This window comes from Thamnophis elegans, chromosome Z (assembly GCF_009769535.1).
Source record: "Thamnophis elegans isolate rThaEle1 chromosome Z, rThaEle1.pri, whole genome shotgun sequence".
Lineage (NCBI taxonomy): Eukaryota > Metazoa > Chordata > Lepidosauria > Squamata > Colubridae > Thamnophis > Thamnophis elegans.
In genome coordinates, this window is record NC_045558.1 from 111,440,570 (window position 1) to 111,461,488 (window position 20,919).

At 37.6% G+C, this 20,919-nt stretch overlaps 1 protein-coding gene across 1 annotated transcript; it reads right to left on the minus strand.

Annotated features, from left to right (window-relative positions):
• Positions 1-630: 630 nt before the first annotated feature.
• Positions 631-4,822, minus strand: LOC116521483 (olfactory receptor 14C36-like). Its single transcript, XM_032236151.1, has 3 exons — positions 3,916-4,822; positions 1,165-1,428; positions 631-743 (listed from the first exon to the last, which is right to left on the minus strand). Exons 1-3 carry the CDS (start codon positions 4,820-4,822, stop codon positions 631-633), a joined length of 1,284 nt encoding a protein of 427 aa, XP_032092042.1.
• Positions 4,823-20,919: the final 16,097 nt, after the last annotated feature.

Sequence of the window (20,919 nt, forward strand, 5' to 3'; positions counted from 1 at the left end):
TCATCAAATGATATCTCAGAGACTTGTTCAATTCTCAGGAGTCCTACACAGATAATGAGATTTTAAAAAAAAAAAAAAAAAAGGCTCAGAGATTTTTTTAAAAAATAATAATCTGCATGTTTGCTTTTCCTTTTCTAATAGACATAAGATGATAACAATGACTCTTACGTGTAGAATTCAGAAGATTTTTGTGCCTTTCTAAAATTTGTATACTAGATTCAGTGGTACATTCTTGAGATAATTGAGCTAATCATACCTCTGCTACATACATAGCAATAGAGAGGACCATTTGGCTTGAAAAAGGAGTAAAATAATCAATCGATGATAATATTGAAAACCCCCCCCCCTCTCAACAGACTGTGGTGGGGAATATTGAAGGAGGAAGAATAATTGGAATGTTTGCTGCTTTGAATTACTTATAAAAAGAATGATGAAATATAAATAAAGAAATAAATGATTTTTCTGGAGGATGGTTTTTTGCTTTGTGGTGTCAGCTTCCAATTTTTTAAAAAGTTTAAAAATATTTAGAAGAATATATAAATACAGGAGTAGATAAATTGCCAAGCAACTTGCAAAGTATGTACAGACATACATTGATTTTCTGGGTAGTACAAATGGAGACCCCAGGCCTCAGATAATTGGTAGAGTATATAGATCAGTCATTAAATCACAATTCTCTGTCTTCTTTTTTAATACTGCAAATCCATCCTTCTCAGAGGACCCTTTTTGCAAATTTAAAGAGCCTATCAAAATAATTAATATGAACAGTTTGGAAAAGTTATCACATGAGCTCATTTAAATATTTGGAAAATACAGTACAAAATACTTGTATAAAAGGATGCAATATTTTTATTTTCATAAAGCATTGTCACCAAAAATAGTTGTTTCAATTCTAAGGTACTTCTAACATACTGCCATTAAATTCCTTTTGCTCTCAATCACCAAAAATGAATACTTCCAAAATTTTCCAAGGCCTTAATTCCAACAGTTAAAATCTATAGGATTGTTAGGACATATAATCAATTCTAACACTACAATATGCAAGGCTTTCAAAGGTCCCTTACATTATTTTCTAAGCTATTAAAAAATCTTCCTTTCCCTGCTCACCATTCTCACCTTTCCCAACCATTCTGGGGCCAAAATCCCTGAAAGTGACCACCTTACCTGCTAAGCTGTTGTAAGAGTTTGCCAGGCTGCTGGCCCCCATAAAGCAGGCATTCGAAGTGGTGCCCTCAGAGTCTTCCTGGGCCAGCAACAGTCCCTTCAGCTCCAGCAATGCACTGTGATACTTGCCAATGGCTTCCTGGCACTTCTTCTCCTTGTAGCACTGAGCTCCTTGGCTTTTGAAATCCAGCATTCTTGGATCAGCTGCTTGGGCTTGGTAGCTGGAGAAGAACCACCAGATTTCAAAAGCCAAGGAACTCAGTGCTGTAAGGAGAAAAAGTGCCGGGAAGCCATTGGCAAGAGGCCTGGGAGGAGGTGAGGAGGCACATTCAGCCAGCATTCAGAGGCAAGTGGGAAACAGAGGGAAATGGTGGGAAATAACAGGAAACAGTGCGGATTAGAGGTCTGTCTTCCAGAGAGAGAGGCAAGTAAGAAACAGTGGGAAATGCATGGGCAAAGGAAAGGCCACACATGGCTGGGCACTCTTGGTGCAAGGAGGAGGCTCATTGCAATGGGGCTGTTTTTTTGCCACCGATGGAGCCACCAACCAACTGACCAACCTGATCAAAGCTGAGCACTTGTGGGGTTAGTTTGGCCAGGCAAATTTGACCCCCCATGTTATCAAAGTGGAGCCTGGGCACTGTGCTGCAATGTAGGTTGGTGGTGGATGGGGAAAGCTCCATGGCATGGTGTGGCACTGCAATGGTTAAATGGGAAATGGAGCAGCCATTATGAGGGAAGGAGGAGAAGAGAGGAAAAGGGGCCTCCTGCTTACTTCACTCTGGCTGCTCCATTGCCCATTTTGGCATTGCAGTGCCATGCCATGGAGCTTTCCCCATCCACCACCACCCAGATGCCCTAACTTTTCCTAAGCATTTCTTTGCCTACCTGATTTCCAGCTTCATTGCATTTTTGCCATCATGTGCAGGGAAAGAGAAGTTTGTGGGTCTAAAATTCACCCAGTCAATTCCAACTTTGTGAGATCTTTTTTTTCCATGAGAAGTTGAAATTGATTGATTGAACTTTTTTTTAATCCTACAAGCTTTAATTTTCCTGCACATGTGTGTGAAAAATGCAATGGATCTGGAAATCAGGTAGGCAAAGAAATATTTGGGACATTTGGAGAAAACAAGTGCATCTGGGTGGTGGTGGGTGTGGAAAACTCTCCTGCCCACAAAAACCTTGTCTTTCAGAGCTGAGAGGCAGAGCAAGAGCTGCCTGTAAGAAGCAAGTCATCCCAGGAATCAGGAATACTCTTTCTCTCTTTCCCCACTCTTCTCTACCCGCCACAATCCCAAATTACATCCAAAAAGGGGCAGGGGGCTAAGTGAGGAGCAGGAAACCCAGTCATGCTTGGCAATGGGGGAAGAGGAGAAGAGATGGCAAGAGGAGCTCTGTTGTGCTCCACATGCCCCAATGAAAGGCAGCCCAGCCACTTCTCTTTTCCATGGAAAGGCAGGCAAGCAGGCTGGGCCACGGGGACCATGTGGGAGGCAGCTGGGCAAGTAGTGAAGGAAGACTCACCAGGCAGAGATCATCTGAACCACATGGTCGATCAAATGAGGGAAGCAGCAGCTATGCCTTGGGCATAACTCTAGGGACTGGCCAAGGCAGGTGAGGTGAGATAAGGAGTGACTGGGAGGAGTGGGCAGGCAGGGTGGGTGGGGCCTGCCAGTAGTGAGATTAGCCACTTGTTTGAACTGCACAAAATCTTAACAACCGGTTCACCTGAACCAATCTGAACCAATTGAATCCCAACTCTGCTTAAATCCCTCTTATCTGACAGTTCCTTTGGTAGTGACTCTTTATCCTGTTCTTCCAGGCCAGGTTTGTACATAATTTAAAGAATGAATGAATGAATGAATGAATGAATGAATGAATGAATGAATGAATGAATGAATGAAACTCTTCTGCCCCTCCCGAATGCTGAGTGAATGTTGTGTTTTAGTACTTTTTAGTTATTTCACATTTTTTTCTATATTTTGTCTTCACTCCCCTTCCCTTATTATTGTAAGCCGCCCTGAGTCCCCTCAGGGAAAAGGGCGGCCTATAAATGCTAAATAAAATCAAAAAAATAAAATCAAAAAAATTAAATGAATGAAAGAAAGAAAGAAAGAAAGAAACACCTTTGTTCCAACTCTTTTAATTACTAAAGAAAATTATATTATTTTAAAATGACTTGTAAAATAAGATCCTTTGAACCAAATAAATAACCAAAATTCATTTAGAACCAATTTCTTCAGTTGACAAACAAAATTAGACTAGATTCAATTCTATCCCTTTAGTTTAACTTATATAATAAATGACAATCTGTTTTATGGACTAACATTACCAATGCATAATGTTCACAGTTGAAAGATGCAGTATTCAAATGATAGGTATTATGTATCCTTTTCTTATATTTGTGAATTAACTATTATAAGCCACCATTGAATAAACATCTATTAAAGAAATTAAAGAAATTATCACATGAGCAGATTTTGGAGAAACATTCTTTTCTACAAAATATATAAAATCAAAAATTTTAATATATACTGTATCTTAAACACAAGAAATGAAACTTGCTTGGAAGCTAAATATCTTGAGTCCAGGAATCAAAATATCTAAAATAAACTTCTTAATATAAAACAAAAATGTGTGGAAAATATGTGGAAAAGAGGGTAAAAAATATGTGAAAGTGTGAAAAAGAAGGTGGGAATTATATCAACAATAAAATTCATATGCAATATTTGTAATTACATTTTAAATTACTTTTCACCAGAATTCTTGAAAGAGAAACCTTAATATCCTTGTTTCTCATGCTATAGATTACTGGATTCAACATAGGTGGAATAATGCAGTACATTATTGTAACAATGATATCAAAGTTTGATTGTTTCTCAGACTGAGGCCTCAGATAAGCAAGTGAGGCTGTAAATAAAAATAAAGAAAAAACTATAAGGTGAGGGAAGCAAGTGGAGAAGGCCTTTTTTCTTCCCTGATCAGAAGGGATTTTTGAAACAGCAACAAAGACCTGAATGTAAGTAACAATGATAAAAGCAAAACAACCAAATGTTATTGTAAAAATAAATCCTACAATTCCAGTTTCAATTACATATAAATCTGAGCAGGCAAGTTTAAGTAGAGGTGGGATTTCACAGTAAAACTGATTGACCATATTAGAACAAAAAGGAGTAATGAAAGTTCCCACTGTGTTTAATACAGCATTGAGAAAGCTGACAATCCAAACACTAATAATTATCTTGGTACAAACCTCCCTATTCATTATCATCTCATATTGTAAAGGATTGCAAATGGCAACATACCGATCAAATGCCATGACAGTAAGAAGAGAAATATCAGAGTCTACAAAGAATACAAACAAAAACACTTGGAGTATACATTCGGGATAAGAAATACTATTGATGTTCATTACTGAATTGAAAACAGCTTTGGGGACAATGACTGAAACAGAACCAATATCCTGAATGGCTAAATTTGTCAGAAAGAAGTACATGGGGATATGAAGACAGGAGTCCAAAACAACTGCAGAAATAATGAGTAAGTTTCCTGCTAATGCAATCAAATATAAAAACAAAAGTACCATTGCATACAGAAGCTGTAGTTCCCATATATTTGAAAATTCCAAGAGAAAAAACACTGTAGTATCATTATCCATTTCTGGCCACAGATATAAAAACCTAGAAATAAAGGGAGAATGTTAATATATTTCCTATACATTTAATTTAATTTAATTTAATTTAATTTATCTATCTATCTATATCTATCTATCTATCTATCTATCTATCTATCTATCTATCTATCTATCTATCGATAGAGGATGATAGAGGATTATAGAGGATGATAATAATTTTAACAACAGCAATATCTTTCTGCATTGTTCAGCACTATTATAATATAACAATTTGCATTATGTTAATTACTATGAAAATGAACATTATAATGAGTTGATTTTGGAATTTGACAGATTCAGAGGTACAGGGCGGGGCATAACCTTTTCCTAGGGGGTCACAGCAACACTTGTAATAACAACACAAATAATTCATACACCATTCGAAAGCCCATAAAAAACTGAGTTTATTGACACGATTTAATAGTCAGTATGATTATCAGTAACCCAATCTGGATGACGTTTCAATTTGTTTGCAATCCATTTTCGATTGATAAACGTCGCTCCAGCATCGCGAGCCTCTCGAAAGGCAATGCATTTTATTCTGTCAATGATCCTTTGTTCTTCCGAATCGAATTTTCCAGCCATTCTTAAAGCAAATTTAACATTTAATAGCTCATTCAATTCAGTTTTTTATGGGCTTTAAAATGAGGTGTCGCGGAAGTTGTAAACTGCTGTCGATCTTGCTGTGACCCCCTAGGAAAAGGTTATGCCCCGCCCTGTACAATAGGTATAGGGGGAAGCAAAAGATGGATGGATAAGAGCTCATATTAAGAGCATGGGAGCAAGAATGATAAAAAGAAGATGTTAAACAATGAACTTACTTTCCAATAAATTCCACTTTAATTTCAGTGTTTCATGAAGAAATTAGCCATTTTGTTCATTAAGGACTAGTATTCTTTCTTTGAAAGCTTGCATGTCTCATATACAGCTTTTCCTCATCAATGAGGGATTTAAAAGGATTTCCTATGTATGAAGCAAATTTCATCAAGTCTGCTTTGGATTCTCGGAGACTTCTTCCATTCCCCTGAGTCCATCATACCTAATTAGAAATGAATCCTCATTTTGTTTTGTTTTTACCGGATCTGTACTTTGCAGTGAGAAGAAAGTGATTAAAAAGTTGGAACTAAATATTCTCGGGGATCTTTTTTCTTATCCTGTAACTGATAACATATTATCAGTGAATACTCAGTGAAGAATTATTTGCCCTCGTTCATGGTCATCTTAAATTAATATTATTTTTATATTGTAATCCTAGAACAAAGAATTCAGAGCCAGCTACAGCAATCTTTAGTTTCAGGTGTTTGGAATAGAATAGAATGTTAAAAAAAAAAAAAAGATGTGGATCCTCTCAGAAAAAAAACCCATAGAAATATGATGAAGTTATGAAGCAATAAAGGAACAGAATAATATTGAATGTCTTTGCTTTTAAAGGAATATTTTACTTTATATGAACTTGAGACAGGAAGACCAAAGAAATGTGAAATATTTTAAGTCAATGGGGAAACCAGATTCACTTAACAATCATTTACTAATTTAAGAATTGGAGTGTTTCACTTAAAAAATGCAGTGAGAAATGTAAAATGGGGCAACATGCATTTTGGGCTCAGTTGTTGTCATAAGCTGAACACCATCTGTATAGCTTACTGTTGTGACTCAGCAGCAGTCTTCTGTGAGTCTTTTCGGGATGCAAGATTAACTATGCAGCTGGGGCTCATTAGGGGCATCTTCGGGGGATAAAAGGACGGATAGTGCCACGCCCTGATTGCAGGAGTCAACGTTCATTCATTCGTTCAACATTCATTGATCATCGGTCGTGGTTTATTTGAGATACACTTGGAGAAGTGATTTGCTTTCTGTAACCCTGATTCAAGGAGACACTTGGAGAAGTGCACTGCTTTGTAAGAGTTTTTGTTTGGTATTCTGTTATCTCGTTAGAGACTTTATTTATGTTTATTTTTGAGCTCGCAGCCAGTCTGAGCTGAGAACTGATAAAGTGAGTTCCTTTTAAGTTTGTTTGCCTGTCGTCTGTTAACGAGCGGAGAAGGGGGGACAGAACAGTTTGACTCCTGCCGACAAGCCTCCATTTCATTAATTATAGAACAATTAATGGCTGAAAATAGGCAAATGGCACAACAAATTGCGATGTTGTCGGACCAAATTACGTAGTTGCAGAGAGCTGCAACCCCCCCCCTCCAAGCCAAGGAGGAAGTGCCCAGTAGCCATGCCAGATAAATATGATGGGAGTCTGGCCATGTTTGCCGCGTTTCTGGGACAATGCCAGCTGTTCCTGAGTTTGAGAGCGGAGGACTTTCCCACTGACCGGACGAAGGTGGGATTCATTATCAGTTTGCTCTCAGGCACAGCTGCCCGCTGGGCTACCCCCTTGTTAAATCAGCAAAGCCCTTTGTTGTACGACTTCCAGGGCTTTTGTCAGTACTTCAAATAGATGTTTGAAGATCCTATCAAGGGGGAAACATCAGCTAGAAGTCTGAAGTCACTGCAGCAGGGGAGTGGTTCATTGCAGGACTATGTGATGGAATTCAGGCTGTGTAGCCAGGATTCCACGTGGAATGAACCAGCTCTAATGGACATGTTCCAGGATGGATAGTCTGAGGCCTTGCAGGATGAACTGGTGAGGGTGGACAGGCCACCGACATTCGACGCATTGGTCCACCTGTGCTTCTGGATAGATGCCAGGCTGCAGAGGTGAAGGCCTCACCGTGCATTCCAGGAGACCACCAGCATGCCGGTTCAGCAAGGGACTGCAGTGGACTGGGAGGAGCCCATGGAGTTGGGTGCTCTCAGACCTCGAGTGTCACAGACAGAGATGGACAGACGATGTGCTGAGGGATTGTGCTTCTACTATGGGGATCTTGGACATCTGGCAGGGAGTTGCCCCAAGAAGAACAGAAGGGTTGTGTGGATTGCAGCCGTCCCTCAGCAATGCACTATCATGTTGGACAACCAGCATGTTTGTGCGGCCGTAATACCCCTTTCGCACAAGGTAGCATGCGTTCGGGGGTGTGGAGTCCAAGGGCAGATGCCCTGCTGAGTAAAGTAGAGAACTATGTCCCTACGAACTCGCTTCCACCTTGGACTGTTCTACCTGTTGCATCCTGCGCTGCTGTTTGTCATCCCGTGAGCATGCAGTCTCTGATATGGGATATGCAGCGGGGTGATGACTGGTTGGAGCGACGAAAAGCAGAAGTGGGGCCAGCGTCCCCATGGACTTTGGAAGGGGATCTTTTGATGTGTTGGGGCTGGCTGTATGTTCCTGCAGGGCACATCCGTTGACGGGTGCTCTCGCAGATTCATTGCGCATCTGCATCAAGACATTGGGAGTTTGTTCGGACGTTGCGCCTGGCGTCCTGTCAATTTTGGTGGCCCCATCTGAGAAATGGCATACGGAGGTGCAGGGAGTCATGTGCCCAGTGCCAATGGGCCAGGTGCCCAGTGCCAATGGGCCAGGTCTGCAAGGAGAACTCCGCCAAGATTCCAGCCTTTGTCGACTCCGGTCCCCGCAGCACTGGACTTTGTTTCTAGGTTCCCGGAGGTGTATCAGTGTCTTGGACCATGTTCCGTGGAGGCCGTCACCAACCCTTCTGGGCCGCACCCTGATTGTCGAAACTGGGGGAAGGGCTCTGTGGGAGGGAATTGCGTGGTGGCTCAGCAGGAGTCAGTGGATCTGCCGCCAGACTCTGACGGCAAGGGGGTCATGTGGGTTGGCCTTGGAGGAGGTGGAGGACCCTGGACAGGGTATTAAGACTTGGCCAAAGCTGGTAGAACTGCCATCAACATCCGACGGTAGGAGGGCTGGTGGGTCGACCTTGCAGAGTGTGAAGGACCCTGAACGGGGTGTCGATGCCATGAAGGGTGGCAGGAAACATGGTGGCCACTGGATACCTAAGGAGTTCCGATTCAAGGGGGCTATTCCTGCAGAGATTTGGGACTCATGAAAAAGGCACCACAGGAAATGGGTGCAGGTTCATTCCGACCGCATCCAGACCATCGGAACCGGGGAAAGGGCCCTGCGGTGGGGGATAGTGTTGTGACTCAGCATCAGTCTTCTGTGAGTCTTTTTGGGATGCAAGATTAACTATGCAGCTGGGGCTCGTTAGGGGCATCTTCTGAGGATAAAAGGATGGATGGTGCCACACCCTGGTTGCAGGAGTCAACGTTCATTTGTTCGTTCAACATTCATGGATCATCAGTCGTAGTTTATTTGAAAGACATTTGGAGAAGTGATTTGCTTTCTGTAACCCTGATTCAAGGAGACACTTGGAGAAGTGCATTGCTTTGTAAGAGTTTTTGTTTGGTATTCTGCTATCTCGTTAGAGACTTTATTTATATTCATTTTTGGGCTCGCAGCCAGTCTGAGCTGAGAACTGATAAAGTGAGTTCCTTTTAAGTTTGTGTGCCTGTAGTAAGCGGAGTAAGGGGGGACAGAACAGCTTACTATAAAGGATATTGTTTTATCTCTTGTCTGATCTTAAACAAGTTATATCCAAAAAAATTAGGAACTAAAGACAGTTATGACCATAATGGTCTGCCCATTACAGTTGTAAGTCATAATATCTGTTATGTCATTAAAGTTTTAAATATTTTTTACTGTATATTTAAGCAAGCCAATGGCTTATATGTTTGAAGTTTTTCCAAAAATTGGAAGAAAGTGCCAGTTTTGGGCAAATTTGTCATAAAACATGGTCACATGGTTCCTGGATGCTGTAAATGTCCATTTAGGCAACTCTGTTTCCAATGCCCAAAGTACAGTCATGTGACCACAGCAGGTGATCATCAGAACATTGGATGCAGATCATAAGTCCTATATTTTGTCTCTGGTCATAGGTTGTGGAATAGATATATGCATGGGATTTGCTCAAAAACAAAGAGATGGCCTTTGATCACCAAATTTTGAGGTTGCCACCTTTGCACTAATCAGGTGATCCTAAGGACACAGATAAACTTCAAAGAAATCTCAACAACTCTTTAAAGAATGCAAATGAACAGTAGTCTGCAAGAAATATAAATCCTTCTATTCCTCACCATCCAGCCAGAGCTGAAAAAGCTTATTGGATGAGAAATGAAACTTTTAAAGAAAACAAGAAAGTCCAGTTGCCTCTTAGAAAAAAAAAAAAGGAGAGATCTTTGGGACTATCACCTTGACAATTTTAATACACAGAAAAACACAGCCCGGGTGAGATCCATTCTTTGATGATGGAAATGTACATGATTTTGACTTTAGAGAAGCAAAGTGATATGGTGACATATAATTTTTTTTTTGCAAGCTCCAAGATATATAAAAAATTAAAAAATGAACTACCAAAGTTTTAGGTATAAGGAATGGGATGAAGAATGATGATAAGAAGGATAATAAATTATACATATATTTACATACCTTACTTGCAAATTTCACTTAGATTTATTTGCAATTCTAGGATAATGTTGGTTTTGGTAACTCAGTTATGCCTTTCTGTTCATTGAAACATTTTTATACTTCCTTTGAAAACTGCCACATTATTAAGCATTGTTTCTTCTAATCAAAATGGATTTTAAAGGATTTGTTGTATCTGCAAATCCTGCTTCTTTTAGCGTTTTTGACATGACTTCAATACCCAAGAATCCATCACAACTAATTAAAAATAGTTCCACATTTAAAAAAAAAACTTACTGTAGTTTTTGTTTATTGGATTAAAATATTCAGCAGTCCCTTTTCCTCATTCCTTAATTGTTTACAGCATATATATCATATATTTATGGTAATCTAAAGTTAATGTCAGCTATTTTTACACAGTACAATCTATATTATAAGGATATAATTGGTCATGACAATCATATCATTTCTTACTATTACCATGCTTATTTTACTCCCAATTAAATATTAGTGAACACTACAGCAGAAAATTTCTCAATTGCAGAAATTTCTTTGACTTGTATATTAGAAATGACTGTGCTTTCAATGTTTCTTTAAATAGCAGAAGACTCTTGACAACTGTTTATCTAAATTGAATATGTGATCTAAATTTATGGTACAGATGTTCCACGAAGTGTTTGCCTCTTTAAACAAACACTTTATAAAACAGCTATACCATACATTTAGATCACACATTCAATTTAATGTTTCTGGGTTGAGGCCACAGAAAAGTCTTACGAGACTTTGTTTGTGATTCAAGTGAAATATAGGTCTGCTTTTGTTCGTAGAATCATGAGCAAATATAGTATTTTTTCCTCCTGTGGCTTAACCCCAGAGACATTAAGTCCCCTCTTTTTTAATTTAATTTGTTATTGAGAATTCATTCTCAAATAAATGTGCCTTACCCAGTATATGTGCGTGTGTGCGTGCGTGCGTGCCTGCGTGCATGCATGCAAAAAGCCAAGATCACAAACTTAAATCAGAGGCCATCTCATTGTTTATGTGTACTTTCTTTATTTTAAACTTTCCTCATTTTTCACATATATCTTGTTTGTGTAATGACAATGATAAAGCAATATCAAGTTCAACAAGGCATAGAAAAGCAGGAAAACTTTGGAGAGTAATGCTGAACAATAAAAGTAGGTTTTTATATATTTCACATTGCATTGGTCTTCCTACCCCAAATCCACATAAGCAATGTCATTCCATTCACAAGCAAGGACACACTGCAATTTTCTGGTCCTGCATTGCTTCAGAGATTCCAGTTTGTTTCTACAGTGTTCCTTCCAGTGTTGACACCTAAGCAACAAGATTCTTGAATTAACTATAGGGCATTGCACTGTTGTACACACAGAGCAAAAAGCATTACAACTCAGCTGAATGTAATATCAGTCCACTTATAAGGTCCTATATCATGTAAGGCTTTAATGACTAGCAGCATGAATCTTACCTGGAAGTAAACTGATAACCAGTGCAGCTTGTAAGAATTGGTCACTACAGATGGATCAGTTGAAGCTTGTGGATTGTTTTCCAAGACAGACTCATGTATACTACAACACAACACAACACAACGTAACTATAATCTAATATATAGATCTTTTTTTAATGATTCATGAACAGCACAAACCAAAGTAGATTTTGGAGACAGTTAACAAATTAACAGAGTTGGGAGGGACATTGTAGGTCTTTTAGTCAAACCTCTCATCCAAGCAGGAGACCCTATACCATTTCTGACAAAGAGCAGTCCAGTCTCTTTTTGAAAGTTTCCAGTGATGAAGCTTCCACAACCTCTGAAGGCAACTTCTGTTCCATTGGTTGATTGTTCTCACTGTCAGAAATGTTTTCCTTATTTCTAGGTTAAATCTCTCCTTGATCAGTTTCCATTCATTATTCCTTGTTTGGCCTTTGGGTGCTTTGGAAAATAGCTTGACCCCCCTCCTTTCTGTGGTAGCCCCTCAAATATTGGAACATTGCTATCATGTCCTTCTCTTCATTAGACTAGCCATGCCAACTACTTTCAAATGTTCATTGTATGTTTTAGACTTTGATATCTCTATCATTACATTATATTCTAGAGTACTATATACTGTACATTACAGAAAATATGGGGATATCATTTCAATGAAAGCTAGTCAAAGAAACTATAATATAAATGATCAAATAAAGAAGAATAGAAATGACTTATCCCAAATTCAATATCAAACATCCTATTTATGCTTTCAAAAATGAGAAATGTTTTCCCAAGCAAACACTCATTAGGATATCTCCTTTACATATATATTAAACTGATCTCAATTGAAAAAAATGTTTATAGGATGAGTGTAGATCCTTCATATGAGACATGGCCTATTGTATGGTACTGTATTTATTGTTGGCAATAGTAAAATATATTGTACTTTGTTCACATGAAATTCTGAAATTAATTAGAGCTTATTGATGATCATCGGCATGGCTATGCTTATCCTTGAGAAATAAGAGGAATTGGATTTCCCAAATGTCAAGCAATGAAATATTCCATCCATGTTTATGTTTATTTTAATTAAAGTTTTTTTTTATTTTTTTTCATTTTCATAACATATAATCAAATGTGTACTATTACATAACAAACATCATATTGTATTATTAAATGTTTACATCAATTCATCTTACCAACAATTCCCCCCAAAAAAAACAATTATTGGCTCTTCTGCTCCCCATATACCATATTTGTACCTTATCCATCACTTTCTTCTTCCTCTCTCCTCGCCCTTTCTTCCTTCTGTCATCCTTCCCTTCTCAACTTCCCCTTTCCCTCTCCTTCTCCTCCCTCCCCTTATCACTCCTCATTACTCTCCTCCTCTTCCCTTCCCCTTCCCCTCTCTCCTATCCCTCTCTTCTTCCCTTACCTCTCTCCTCTACTTTGCACTCTTCATCTCATTTACTTGGTGTATTTCAGCTTCTGATTGAGCTTCATTTTATGTTGATGGTAATTATAATTCCTTTTCAATATACATATTTAATTTTTCTGCTCCTTTTTAGTAAAAACAAATGATATAACAGAAAAGTATAAATGTATAGTCATTATGCTTTTAGCTGCCCCATCCCCAATCTAATTTTGGTCAAACTGTAGACCTGGTTACAATTCCCAGCTATTCTCATCATTATCTTTACATAATTATGCATCCTTACATGCTCCCAATTTGTGATTCTTTTTATCACAATAGTTTCCTATTGTAGGTATATTTTATGTTCTCTCTCCATTTTTCCATACCTTGGATTAGATTACTCTTATTTGTCTCTAGATGGCAATCTTTGCTGTTCAATGTTCATTACACTTCGCTAAATGTATTATATAGAATAACAAGCAGTAAACCTCTCACTTTATTCATCATCTTAAAAGTTCTACATATGTCCATGTTTCATATATTATGACCCATGCTTAGTTGTCCTTCTATTGTCATATTCACTCAATTCGCAACTCAATTTAATTATGATGTTTAAAAGGTGGATCACAAACCTCTGCTTTACAAGCTCCCCATGTCAGTTTCATATTTATCCATATTTCATATATTTTAACCTTTATTTAGCTATCTTTCCATTATCATACTCAACCAGTTAGCAACTACATTTTATTATCATATTTAGGAATAAAGCCCTGATTTATCTCAACTTTATATTTTCTCATATAATAGTTTCTAGTTATCTGGGTTTTTTTCTTGGTAAGTCTTCTGTCCCACTTCTCTGTTCCTGTCTTCTCCCATTTCTTTATCTTGACACATCCACTCCTTTCAATTTTCCTGAGGTCACCATCAAAATAATATTTTATATTTCTCTTTGTTGGGGCATAATCTCATACTTCAATTTTCCTTATGCCACTAACAATCTCCAAAACCACTTTTGTCTGCTTCTCCCCCCCCTCTCCTTTTCACAATTTTCCCTAGACCACTGCCGGGTCTGCTTTTTATTTCCCTCCATTTCTACCCCTTCAATGTCTCGTCCCCCTTCTTCTTTGAGTTCTTCTTTAGCTATCTGCTTCTCTCGATTCAGAATTCTAATTGGGATTGATATTAATGTTTCGTGCATATATTTTATAATTTCACATAGTTCTTCAAATTCCCAATTTTCCATGATGTCCAGTTCCAAAGTTACAGTTAGTTATACAGTTATTCATTTCTTATTTCAGAATTCTGTTCCACCTTAAGTTTATTTGCTTCAGTTGCTGTGGGAAAAAAACGATGGTGGCCATCTTAATCTTTTGTTCTACCTTAATGTCCAGTTCCAAAATTGCAGTGTAGTTATGCAAATCTTATTTTGAGATTCTGGTCCATCTTAAATTCAAACCAGAAGAGAAGCTGGGGCCATCTTAATCTTTAGCAGAGCGGGGGGGAAAAAGAAAAAAAGTAAAACAAAACAAAAAAACCCTTTGTATTTCCCAGTTTTTGATCCCATTATCATTCTGTTATTATTCTTTCCCTTACCAGGCCAGGTCGCTTGTAGCTGCTCATAATATATCACTTGGAACAAACTTGTGATCAGCCAGATTCAGGTATTCCTCTTTGCCTCATGCTTTCCCAAGTTCTGATTTATGGCAGTTGGCTAATTAAAACTTCCCACACAGGCAAAGTTAGGTTATCAGTTATCAGTAAGAAGAAGTGTTTCTTTTTTTGGAGTTAAGATATACTAGCTGGAAAGAATTTAAACAGAATAAATCCTTCAGTGTTTGGTTTCTACTTCAAATCCAAAACCAAGTTTAGAGTTTATATTTGAGTGGGTTTATCATTTCTCTGCTTTCTCCTTTCTGTCCAAAATTGTTTCAAATAAAAAACTTTTTTTTTTGGGGGGGGGGTGTTTCAACCCTCCTTCCTTCCTTCCTTCCTTCCTTCCTTCCTTCCTTCCTTTCTTTCTTTCTTTCTTTCTTTCTTTCTTTCTTTCTTTTTGAAAAAATCCCGATCTGACCATTAATATTATTTATGTTCTCAAGATTTCTTTGCCTTTTCCAGGTTTGATTTATGGCTGTGGATTAGATAAATTTTCTTACAGGTCTTTTCATCTCTTCCGTACCCTCCTGTTCCTTTTGCTTTGACAAGAAGTCAGCATCTTGTCAGCCATACTGTAGACTGTCACCCTGACTCTGATTTAAAAGACAAATCTCCGACATGTGAGAGACCTGTTTCCTCTCTCTGTGTCTGATGAGACGCTGCCTTCTTCACCCCCCCTCCTGGGGGGGGGCTGATTAAAAAAAATCTCGGTATTGGTTTGTCAGACAGGTTTCATATGATGCTCTTGAGAGTCCACCCCTCCTGTCTGTCCAGCTGAAGAACTTCCTGTCGACTCCCCATCCATGTTTATGTTTGAATGTTCTTAATTCTTAGTCCCAGATCCATAGAAATATTGTGGGAGAAATAATCAAATTTCTTGACAAAACTAATAACTTATAAATATTAAATCTTCAGATTAATTCCTAATGTATCTTCCTGCAGTAATCAAGCAGTACAAGATATCATTCAATATGGACAACATTTGACATTGCCTTTACTTTCCAAATTTAATGACTTTGAAGGAAAACATAAAGCAAATTCCATTTTCATCATACATTCAGTCTGAGGAAATATATAGTTTTGTACTCACTTTTATAGGTCAGTGAAACTGTGATATACTGTACATCAAATCACTTTGATATGTGCTTCAGTGAATAAACAGATGTTCATTGGAGCCAGTCTTCAAAAGTAAGTCAGTTCAACACTTTACCAGGCATTATCCAGAAAAGACAGACAGTTTATGATATTTTAAATGTTTCAGGAGTTATCCTATTTTGTAACCACAATCTGAAAGACTTTTGTGGTCATTTTGTCAATGTCCAAGAATTTCCACCCTACCTTAGTGTGGTAAACCCTCCTCTTCTTCTCTTCCAATGCAATTGGATGAGACTCAGTTCACTTTTCAACTCTTGAATAAACATAGTAAAAATAACGATGGAGGCACAGTGATTAGAATGCTGTATTGCAGGCTAATTCAGCCAATTGCCACCAGTTCGATCTCGCTGGCTCAAAGCTGACTCAGTCTTCCATTCTTCTGAGCTCAGTGAAAATGAGGACCCAGCATATTGCTGGGGGCAATATGCTGACTCTGTAAACCACTTAGAGAAGGTGGTGAAAAGTACTATGAAGCTCTATGAAGTAGTATATGTCTATAAGTAGTATATAAGAGGTCCAAATGCTCCATTCTTCCATCCTCCCCTCCTCTCCTCTCTCTTTTATTCTACTTTACAAATTAAATAGGATACTCTAGCTATCCCTACAAACAATTTGCATTTTTTGACAATATCAGAGTTGGAAGGGACCTTGGAGGTTTTCTAGTCCGACCCCCTGCCTGGGTAGGAAACCCTATACCCTTTCAGACAAATGGCTATCCAACATCTTCTTAAAGACTTCCAGTGTTGGGGCATTCACAACCTCAGGAGACAAGCTGTTCCACTGATTAATTGTTCTAACTGTCAGGAAATTTCTCCTCAGTTCTAAGTTGCTTCTTTCCTTGATTAGTTTCCACCCATTGCTTCTTGTTCTACACTCGGGTGCCTTGGAGAATAGTTTGACTCCCTCTTCTTTGTGGAAACCCCTGAGATATGAAACACTGCTATCATGTCTCCCCTAATCCTTCTTTTCATTAAACTATATATACCCAATTCCTGCAACCATTCTTCATATGTTTTAGTCTCTGGTCCCCTAATCATCTTTGTTGCTCTTCTCTGCACTCTTTCTAGAGTCTTCACATCTTTACTACATCGTGGCAACCAAAACTGAATGCAGTATTCCAAGTGTGGCCTTACCAAGGCATTATAAAGTGGTATTAATACTTCATGTGATCTTGATTCTTTCCCTCTGTTTATGTAGCCTAGAACTGTGTTGGCTTTTTTGGCAGCTGCTGCACACTGCTGGCTCATATTTAAATGGTTGTACACTAGGACTCCAAAATCCCTCTCACAGTTACTACTGTTGAGCAAGGTACCACCTATACTGTACTTGTACATTTTGTTTTTCTTGCCTCAATGTAGAACCTTACTCTTTTCACCATTGAATTTCATTTTATTAGATAGTGCCCAATGTTCAAGTTTGTCAAGATCCTTCTGTATCTTAAGCCTATCTTTTGGAGTGTTGGCTATTCCTGCCAGCTTTGTGTCATCTGCAAATTTGATGAGTTCCCCATTTATTCCCTCATCCAAATTATTGATGAAGATGTTGAAGAGTACTAGGCCTAAAACAGAGGCTTGGGGTACTCCACTGCATACTTCCCTCCATGTACATGCAGTTCCATTGAGGACTACACATTGAGTGTGGTTGGTCAGCCAGTTACGAATCCATCTGATGGTGATGCTGTCTGACCCACATTCTTCTACTTTATATAGTAGTAGGTTATGGTCTACCTTTAATATAATAGAATAAACAATGAAATATAATTGAATAATTTTATATGAAATACATATTTCATATTAAAATACAAATAATGCATTGAGAGATCTTTTGGAAAAAAAACTTTACATTCCCAATAATTTTTGAACAAATGTGGAAAGAGCATTAAATAGTAATCTAAAATTTAAGAACTTACATGAGACAAATTGAAACTCTTTATTTCTAATCTTGTAAATGAGTGACTTTATCATAGGAAAAATAATCAGATATAATGGGAAAAGCTAAGTTTAAATAAGATGAATTATTGCTGGGAAGTCTAACATAGACAAAAAAGCAATTCAAATGTATGTACAATGAAACAACAGTGAGAGGTCTGAGGCAGGAGCAGAGGGCCTTTTGCTGCCCTTGTACAGAAGGGATTTGAAGTACAATTCTGAAGATCTGTACATAACTTGTAGAGATAACAAAAAGCATCCCACCCCTAGGCTAGAACTCACTACAAGAAGAGCAACTTCAGCTAGGTATAGGTATAGGTCAGAGCAAGAAAGTTTCAGTGGCTTAGGTATTTCACAGAAAAATTGGTCAATTTTTTTTGAACAGAAGGTTATCGAAAATGTACTGCTTGCGTGCAGTAGGGCATAAAGAAAGCCAACTATCCACACTAGGGCTACCATTTTAATATAGACTCCACTGTTTATTATTGCCCCAGAGTATAATAGATTGCAAATAGCAAATTGATGATAATGTGCTATTATTGTTAAGAGACAGGTCTCAGATTCATTGAAGAAAAAGAAAATCTGAATGACATATTTAGAATACAAAATGAAAGGTCTGCTCATGGGTGAATTCAACATAGATTTTGGTATAATGGATGAAATGGAAGTTACATCAATAATTGCTAATTTCATTAAGAAGAAGTAGAATGGTTTGTGCAGGGGATTGTCAAGGGCAATGTAAATGATTGTGAAAATATTTCCAAGCAATGTATAATGTCTATCAATGTATATTGATAGAAAGAGGAAGAGATGTAAGATCTGTAACTCTTGAACTTGAGAACATTCCACAAGCAGGAACTCAGAGTCATAGGTAAAATTTGGCATTCTGTGCTCTCTGTAGGAAGAAGAGCAAAAGGGATTAGTAGAAGTTGATTGCTCTGATAATACAATATTCTTAGCTTGAATAATTTAATTTAGGTTGACTAATGAGTTGAAAAAATGTTGATGAACAGAATGATTGGTGTTTAAATCAGTGTTATTTTCTTGGTAAAGGAATAGTATTTCATTCACCAGAAATTTCAACTCTAAATGTATTTGGCTACATTTTCATATAAGAGATTTCTGAACAATTGCCAATTGTCTAATGTGTTAAAAAATATTAGTTCAGATTTGACACTAAGATAAATTACTACTTCAACACCATGATAAAAGAGAGTTGTTTGGCAGTACTTCCATTTTTCCATTTGTTGTTTTATTGATTCACAGTAGTTATTAATTTATTCCAATCATCTTTGAGACCTCAAAGTCTTTTAAAGAAATTGAAATTTTTAAGACTTTTGTATGTTAACTGGTGTCAAAGTTAAGAAGGCAAAGATACTAATAAAAACATGAACATAGAAGTTCAAACAGAATTGATAAATAAAATAGATTTTATGATTTTAAGATTGAGAAGAAGGTAAAAGGTCTGGGTATCACTATGACAATTATGACATACATATTATCTCAGAATAATTATGTTAAGACATTGAATCAAGTTACAAAGTTACAAAGAGATATTAAGATGGGAGAAACCACAAATCTCATTGCTGGGGAGAATTTTCATGCAATCAATCAGGATTTTAATTTCACTATTTGACAGCATGATTTTTTTTCTAATAATCTTATCTTGTATCACAATAATGCACACAATATGCATTGTAATAATATGTACAATGGAGTGAAATTAACAAGGTAAGAAGAAACCAACAATACTCTACTTTTCCTAAATATCCTCATCAGTGACCGCAAAATAGAAACAGAAATCTATCATAAAATTATTCACACCAACCAAGTGGTCCACTACACTATGCTCCACTAAAAAATCCAACTTTACACAAAAGAATGTGATTTAAATGAGTGAGCACAAATACATTGAAGCAATCCTGAATATCAGAAAAATAAGAGTGTCAGGCTGGGATCATAAGTATAGCATCTTCCAACAAAATGGATACTTATGTAATGCTGCTGACACAGTATTGTTTGTTTGTTTGTTGGCTGCTGTAACTTTGACAAAGTAGAGTACAACCTACCTCTTAGTAATGGAAAAATGTGGGGTAGACAGCATCATCATCAATTGAATTTATAACTGGTTAATGAACTACACTCAATGTGTAGTCTTCAATGGGAGTCTACGTGGAGTACAGCATGCAGGGGGTAACTCAAAATTTTCTCTCACGCTCAATACTCTTGAACATCTTCATAATCAATTTAGATAGGGAACTCATCAAATTTTCAGATGACACCAAGCTGGGGAGAATAGCCAACATTTTTAGAAGATAGACTCAAGATCCAGAAGGATTTTACAGTTTGAACACCTTGCCCCATCCAATTAAATACAATTCAGTTATGAGTAAATAAGGTTTTACAATTAGGTAGGAATGCAAAGGTATTGAATAGGCAGTATGGAGTTCATCAACAGTAACTGTGAGAGGGACTAGGCATCCTGGTAGACAACCACTTAAATATGAGCAGCATGCGATAGCTGCCCCCCCCCCCAAAAAAAACCCCACCACCCAATGGCAGCCCTAGACTGCATTAACAGAGGGAAAAAATCAAGATCATGTGAACTATCAGTACCATTTCATAATGCCTTGGTAAGACCACACTTGGAATATTGCAGCCAGTTTTGGTCACCACAATATTAAAAAAAAGATGCTGAGACTCTAGTTGCAGGAACTAGGTGTGTTGCAGGAACTAGGTGTGTTTATTCTAACAAAGGGAAGGAGTAAGGATAATATAATAGCAGTCTTCCAATATTAGAGGGACTGTTATTGAGAAGAGAGAATAAATCTATTCTTCAAAGCACCTGAGAGCAGGACAAAAAGTAACAGACAGGAACTTATTAAGGAGACATCCAACTTAGAACTAAGAAGAAATTTCCTAACAATGAGAATGATTCATCAATGGAACAACTTACATCCAGAAGTTGTGAGTCTTCCTTCACTGGAGATTTTTAAGATGAGATTGGTAAACTATTTGATTGGAATGGTATAGGGTATCCTACCTAAGCAAAGAGTTGGACTAGAAGACCTC